General features: G+C 45.0%; 1 protein-coding gene across 1 annotated transcript; it reads left to right on the forward strand.

Moving 5' to 3' along the window:
- The first annotated feature begins 238 nt into the window (after nt 1–238).
- Nucleotides 239–636, forward strand: LOC137356231 (histone H4). Its single transcript, XM_068022103.1, has one exon. It carries the CDS (start codon nt 239–241, stop codon nt 548–550), a length of 312 nt encoding a protein of 103 aa, XP_067878204.1. The 3' UTR covers nt 551–636.
- Nucleotides 637–8,184: the final 7,548 nt, after the last annotated feature.

The following is an 8,184-nucleotide window of genomic DNA, read 5'->3' on the forward strand; positions in this document are numbered from 1 at the left end:
TGTTTTATGCTGAGCTCTAATGTCGAGAACTGTTTTTTTTTTGAATTGGCGGTTCGAGCAAGTGGGAGGCGGAGCGAGAGGATCAAAGACATTTCTCTGCTCTGTCTGTCACTCAGTTTCCTCCAGACCCGCCTCTGGCTCTCTGTCTCTTTCTCAGTCAGGTCGGGGCAGGCTGTATAAAAAGGCAGCAGAAACTACTCGTTTCTCATTCAGAATTAGGTTTGTCTGAAGAAACATCATGACAGGAAGAGGTAAAGGAGGCAAAGGATTGGGCAAAGGTGGAGCAAAGCGGCACCGCAAAGTGCTTCGTGATAACATCCAGGGCATCACCAAGCCAGCAATTCGCCGCCTGGCTCGCCGTGGTGGAGTGAAGCGCATCTCGGGTTTGATCTATGAGGAGACCCGCGGGGTGCTGAAGGTTTTCCTGGAGAATGTGATCAGAGATGCGGTCACCTACACTGAGCACGCCAAGCGCAAGACGGTCACCGCCATGGATGTGGTGTACGCTCTGAAACGTCAGGGCCGCACTCTCTATGGATTTGGCGGCTAAACAAATCGACCCTGTCTACCAAAAACAAAAGGCTCTTATAAGAGCCACCCAAAACCTCATATAGAGATAAGTGACCTTGAAACTGCAACGGGGATGTCTTGGGATGTGAAATTGTTGTAGCTCATCCAATGTTATGTGGACTTTATCAGATCAGTATTGCATTCTCTTATAGTCACTTCACGTCTCGCACATTTTTTCACTGTCTTCTTCTGTTCCATGTTTAATAACCGCGTCATGAATTAAAAGGTTGCATTTGATAATGTCCATTGCCGACCTGAACTGCCGGTAAAGATGTAGAAAAGGATTTACTCCCGTTAGAGTAAGAAATGGCCGGAGCTTTATTCCCGCCAGAGACCGAACAGGGAATGAACCCCTATTCAAACCGTGTTGGAAGACACAGAGGGGGATCTTGGGCAGAAAAAAATGACGCTAAAAGCACTGAGATTTTATAATCGTTCCCGCCAAATTAGGTTTTCTTTTATCTTTGCGTCGTTTACTAATTTGAAAATGGCGGGCTTTTTGAAATTGATTCAATTTCAGTTGCAGTTCAACCGGATGTTGCCGGGACTGGAAAAAATGCAGCTATGAGGAAAGATTGAATGGTCCGTGGTTGTTCTCTGTGGCACAGAGAATGCTGAGGAGAAATCTGATTGAATTGGATTACATTTTGAGAAGCCTGGATAGAGTGTAGGTGAAGGGCCAATTTACCTTAATACAGAGGTCACTGACTAGGGGTCAAAGACTTAAAGCGTTTGGTAGAATGATTAGAGAGAAGATGAGGACAAGGTTTATTTCCCTCTCTTCTAGAGGATGGTGGGGGTCTGGAACTCATTGCCTGAAAGGGTAGTTGCGGCAGAAACCTTCAAATCATTCAAAAGAAGTCTGGATATGCACCTCAAGTGCATATTCTACAGGATTACAGACCAAATGCTGGCAGGTGGGATTAGAATGGGTGGAGAGCTTTCCGGCTGGCACAGACACGATGGTCCAAGTGGCTTCTTTCTGTGCCATAAACTTTCAATGATTTTCAGAAAAGAGAAGGCTGAGGGGGGACATGATTGAGGTATCCAAAATTATGAAGGTCATTGATTGGTTAGACAGGAATAAACTTTTTGTTTTTCCTTCGCGGAGGGATCAATAAGTAGGGGGAAAAGATGTAAGGTAAGGGGCAGGAGGTTTAATGGAGATCTGAGGGAGAAAAAAACACTCATCATGTGGTTGGAATCTGGAACACACTGCCTGAATAGGTGGTAGAGGCAGGAACCCTCACAACATTTAAGAGGTATTTAGATGAGCACTTGAAACGCCATAGCATACAAGAATACGGGCCAAGTGCTGGAAAATGGGATTAGAATAGTTAGATGCTTGAAGAAATACTTGCAGGTTTATCGGTCAATTGCCCCTAGTGTAGGTAGATGACAGGAGAATGGTGGGGATGCAGTAGGGAATATGGGATTAATGGAGGATTAGTATAAATGGGTGGTTGTTGGTCGGCACAGACTCGGTGGGCCGAAGGGCCTGTTTCTGTGCTGTGTAACTCCATGACTCTATGTTTAGTTATCGCGTCATGAATTAAACGGTTGCATTTGACAATGTCCATTGACGACCTGAACTCCTGGTGATGATGCAGGATTTATTCCCGTTAGAGTAAGCAATGACCGGAGCTTTATTCCCGCCTGAGACCCAACAAGGAATGAACCCCAATTCAAACCGTGTGGGAAGAAACGGAGGTGGAATCGAGGGCCGAAAGATGAAGCTCCAAGCAGTGAGATTTTATAATTGTTCCTGCCGAATTAGGTTTTATTTAATCTTTCAGTAGTTTGCTAATTTGAAAATGGCGGGCTTTTTGAAATTGATGAAATTTCAGTTGCAGTTCAACCAATCAGGGAGCAGCGATTCCCACCGCCCTTATCAATCGTTTCAAATTGGATGATGGACGGGGCTTCATCCAATCACAGCATTAGGGCGGTCCTTCGACTGTCTTAAATAGGCAGTCCCTGAGCAGCTTCAGCATTAAACGCGACATTGTGTAATATCTCTGTAGATAATGGCCAGAACCAAGCAGACAGCGCGCAAATCGACCGGAGGGAAAGCTCCCCGCAAGCAGCTGGCTACCAAAGCGGCCCGCAAGAGCGCTCCAGCCACGGGCGGAGTGAAGAAGCCTCACCGTTACAGACCCGGCACTGTGGCTCTGAGGGAGATCCGCCGCTACCAGAAATCCACCGAGCTGCTCATCCGCAAACTGCCCTTCCAGCGCCTGGTGCGGGAGATCGCACAGGACTTCAAGACAGACCTGCGCTTCCAGAGCTCTGCCGTCATGGCCCTGCAGGAGGCCAGCGAGGCTTACCTGGTGGGGCTCTTTGAGGACACCAACCTGTGCGCCATCCACGCCAAGCGAGTCACCATCATGCCCAAAGACATCCAGCTGGCACGCCGCATCCGCGGGGAGCGAGCCTAAACTGACCCTGCCCGGAACTGAGTTCGGCATCAAATACCACAACGGCTCTTTTAAGAGCCACCAAATCGACAAAAGAAAGAGTTGTGATCTCATGTTCATTCCAGCACATAAACGTCTCAGGTTTTGACCACTTATTTACTCAAAGCCGGGAGACACAAATACTTTTGTCCGCATCCGGCAGCTGGAGATTTAATGACCTGGCAGTTGTCAGATCGAGAGTAGCGATACCAATGTGCACAGCGCATTTTAATAGACCGGCGATCGTTTTAGGACTGAACAAACGTTTATGGTACAAAAAGGGCAGAATGGTAAAAGTGCCTTTCAAATAGGGTCTGAGGGAATTAGAATGCATTTCATCTGATGAGCAGCTAAATGCCAAAATCCAGTACACTTCATTCCAACACAAAACAATGATAACAGTATAATATTACGGTCTTTCAGACAGTCACCAGCCCTTTCACAGAAAAAGTGGGTGGCTCTGAAAAGAGCCTTTGGGTTCACAGATTCAAGTCAGGCCGCTTCACTTGCCCTTGGTGCTCGGAGCGCTGGTTTTCTTGGGCAGCAGCACGGCCTGGATATTAGGCAGCACCCCGCCCTGAGCGATGGTCACCCCTCCCAGCAGCTTGTTCAGCTCCTCGTCGTTGCGGACGGCCAGCTGCAGGTGTCTGGGGATGATGCGGCTCTTCTTGTTGTCCCGGGCCGCGTTGCCGGCCAGCTCGAGGATTTCAGCTGTCAGATACTCGAGCACAGCAGCCAGATAGACCGGGGCTCCGGCACCCACCCGCTCAGCATAGTTCCCCTTTCTGAGGTGGCGGTGAACACGGCCGACCGGGAACTGTAATCCAGCCCGGGAGGAGCGAGACTTGGGTTTGGCCCGAGATTTACCACCGGTCTTCCCTCTTCCAGACATTGCCACGATCTCACAAACACTTTCACGAAGAATGCTGAGATCCGCCCACATTCCTCCTCCTTGTACCTTTTGGAGGAATGGTGTTGGGGACACTGCTGATTGGTCTGTCAGCACTCGGTGTCATTGTGCTGTACATGTAACCAATCAGAGAGCTGCTCAATTCACCAATCACAAGAATTGAGAGCGAAAAATAAGAGCGTGAATTTGTCAGCCTCCCAACGATATTTCACATTTGAAAAGCCCGCCAATATATTTGTAAAACAAGGGGCGGCTTGAATGTTGAATATTACATTTATAGGTCATATTGTTTTACAGAAAACATTGTAAAAACTTTTTATTTTTTTTATTCCACATTTTGTCCCTGATTGTTCCAGATTCGCTTTTGTAACCGCCATGTATTCTGCTTTATTCTTTTCTTTTTATGATACTGTCTGTAACCAGCGGCTGAAAGCCTCATTCACAGTATCCTGCAACCGGACACTTTTCAGGTCAATTTTTATAATAATTCTACATCACTGATTATAGATTGATCCCTTTTCGTGGAGGACAAAAGAGGAGTAGAGATATTCTGTGTTATGTGCCAAAAAACCTATCTGCCGACATCCCTGACCTTCTGACTCCCTCTGTTACTGTCTCTTCAATTATTTCCATTTTGTTGGAACTGGCCCGTTACTTTTTCATTCTCTACCTATCATTCCACCGCACATCTATTTAGGCCCAGGCAGACTAGGTGGTCGGGTGGTTAACGCGATTGACAACTAAGTCATTGAGCTCTGCCTGCGTCACTTCAAATCGTTTGTCTGTGAAATGTTTCTCTTAGCTGGTTGTCACTGAAGAGCAGCGACTTCAGATGTCTTTTTAAGAATGTGCTGGGTCTTTCATTCTGAACAAGAACAAAGAACAGTACAGCACAGGAACAGGCCCTCCAAGACTGCGCCGATCTTGATGCCTGCCTAAACTAAAACCTTCTGCACTTCCGGGGTCCATATCCCTCTATTCCCATCCTATTCATGTATTTAATTAAAAGCAAAATACTGCGGATGCTGGAAATCTGAAACAAAAACAAGAAATGCTGGATTCACTCAGCAGGTCTGGCAGCATCTGTGGAAAGAGAAGCAGAGTTAACGTTTCGGGTCAGTGACCCTTCTTCGGAACTCCGTCAAGTTGCCTCTTAAACGTCTCTATGGTACCTGCTTCCACCACCTCCCCCGGCAACAAGTTCCAGGCACTCACCACCCTCTGTGTAAGGATCTTGCCTCGCACATCCCTTCTAAACTTTGCCCCTCTCACCTTAAACCTATGTCCCCAGGAAACTGACTCTTCCACCCTGGGGTAAAATCTTCTGATTATCCACTCTGTCCATGCCACTCATAACTTTGTAAACCTCTATCATGTCGCCCCTCTACCTCCGTCGTTCCAGTGAAAACAATCCGAGTTTATTCAACCTCTCCTCATAGCTAATGTCCTCCAGACCAGGCAACATCCTGGTAAACCTCTTCTGTACCCACTCCAAAGCCTCCACGTCCTACTGGTAGTGTGGCGACCAGAATTGCACGTGTGGCCTAACTAAAGTTCTGTACAGCTGCAGCGTGACTTGCCAATATTTATACTCTTTGCCCCGAATGATGAAGGCAAGCATGCTATATGTCTTCTTGACTACCTTATCCACCTGCGTTGCCACTTTCAGTGACCTGTGGACCTGTACGCCCAGATCTCTCTGCCTGTCAATACTCCTAAGGGTTCTGCCACTTACTGGATAATTCCCACCTGTATTAGATCTTCCAAAATGCATTACCTCACATTTGTCTGGATTAAACTCCATCTGCCACGATGGAATACGAGAAAGAACTTTTTATGTACTGAATGGTAATGACCTGGAACTCACTGACCACAAGGGTAGAAGAAGCTGAGGCAGTTAATGACGTCAAGAGGATATTGGGATGGCATCTGAAGGAAATAAACTTGCAGAGCTACAAGGATCGTGTGGGGAAATGAGTGTGACTGGATTCATCTATGGAGAGCTGGCATGGAGTCGATGGGCCCAATGGCTTCCTTCTGTGCTGGAAATATCTGTATGTTTACTATTTGTTTGTGACTGAAATCTGATTATTTTAAAGGCTTTTCAAAATATAGTAGCCATAAAAAGAAACCACAGGTCCATTTTATGTGAGAACTGCATGGATGATGAGAATTTTATCAATTGCTCTGACATTTTTAGATAGTTTAATTCAAGTTCCAGAATTAAAGCCTGACATTCAACAGGGCAATAAAGATGGTCATTGTGATGGCCAGGAATCAAAACTAACTCAACTGCTTGGAAAGCAGCTTTGCTCACCACTATAACAAGATTGCTTCTGGAAACAGGCCCCTCAGGCTTCATTTATGGAGCAACTACACACAATAGCCTTCTGATTAATCAAATGTTTTGCAAGCATTTTAATCTGAAACTTTTAGTTTATGTTCATCAAAAACAAAATACTGTGGATGCTGGAAATCTGAAATAAAAACAGAATGTAATGTAAATACTCTGATGTAAGATCACAGACCTGAAACGTTAAATCTGTTGCTCTCTCTGCAGGTGCTGCCAGCCCTGATGGGTATATCCAGCACTTTGTTTTCATTACCACGTTTATGTTACCATTGAAGGATAGAATCATTGAATGGTTGCATCACAGAAAGAGGACATTCGGCCCATTCTGTCTGGGCCAGGTTTCTGCAGAGCAGCTCACCTAGTCCCACTCCCCGGCCTTTTCTCCATAGCTTGGTAATTTTGATTTACTCTTCATATCATTATCCAATTCTCTTTGGAAGGGCTCTATTGAATGTGCCTCCACCACACTCTGTTATTTCTCTCCAATTAAAATAGTTCCAAATGAATGGTTCTCTCGTTGCACGACTCACTTTCGGCCAGAAGATGGCACCAGCCACAATCATTTGCTTCTTACGGTTTTTGTTTGCACGTCTCCATTGCGATGGACCTGTTGCTGCCTGGGGAGCTTGCCAAGTCCACCATGTCGAAAGGCGCAAAGGCAGTGACCAAGCACAACAGCTCCTTGTAGATCTCCACAATGTACAGAAATAAAGCACCAAGCACAACGGCTCTTTTAAGATCCACTGACAGCCTCTCTGAAATAATCGATTTACTGCAGAGATTTCAATACCAACTGTTCAAATTTCAGCCAAGTTTACTTTGAGTTCTCAAACAAGCACGTTCACCAACCGGTTCAAACATTGTGTCACTTATTAATTCCCTGCCCTACAAACTAAATATCGTCCAATGATCGCCATTGTACCTGACAGTTTCTGGTACGGGAGTATTGATTTAGTCTGTATCTGTCAGTTTTTGGAGTATGATGTGGGGTTTGCACTGTACCTGTCATTCTGTGGTGTGTGAATGTTGGTTTTATTTTCTGGTATTTAAATATGTATTCTGTTCTGTACCTGTCAGTTTCTGGTATGTGTGTAGTTTTCACTTCGTGTTTGTCAGTTTCTGCTATGGGAGTATGGGATTTACTCGATATTTGTCTGCCACTGAAATGTGAGTGTGCGTTTGAACCTTTAATTCCTTTGTGCCTTACAGTATTGATCTTTACCTATCAGTTTCTGCAGTGTGTGTGGGGTTTGCTTCATGCTTCTCTCTTTCTGGTATGTTTGTATAATTTTACTCTGCTCTCACAGGTGAGTGTTGTTTTCTTGTCTATTTTGCTGTATCATTCAGTTTCTGGGATGCAAATGTAAGTTTCACTCTATATCTCTCAATCCCTAACCTGTAATTTTTCTGTATCTGATTGTGAGTGCAGTTTTTTTTTTCCTGCTCCTGTCTGTTACAGGTAATGCAGAGTTTATAGAAAGGGAAGAACTTAAAACAATCATCATAACTAGGAAAAAAATACTCTGCAAACCATTAGGATTGAAGGCAGACAAGTCCCCAGGTCATGATAGCCTTCATCCTAGGGTCTTAAAGGAAGTTGCAGCAAGATAGTGGATCCATTGGTTATAATATTTCAAAATTCCCTGGATGAAGGAAAGGTTCCAGTGGATTGGAAAAATGCCAATATAACGCCCTTCTTCAAAAAGGGAGGAAGGCAGAAAGTAGGAAACTATAAACCAGTTAGTTTCTCAACCATCTATATTGGGAAATTGTTAGAATCCATTATTAAGAATGTAATAACAGGTCATTTAGAAAGTCAAAACACAATACATCAGAGTCAGCATGGTTTTATGAAGGGTAAATCGTGTTTGACTAATTTGCTAGAGTTCTTCGAA

This window comes from Heterodontus francisci, chromosome 45, assembly GCF_036365525.1.
Source record: "Heterodontus francisci isolate sHetFra1 chromosome 45, sHetFra1.hap1, whole genome shotgun sequence".
Lineage (NCBI taxonomy): Eukaryota > Metazoa > Chordata > Chondrichthyes > Heterodontiformes > Heterodontidae > Heterodontus > Heterodontus francisci.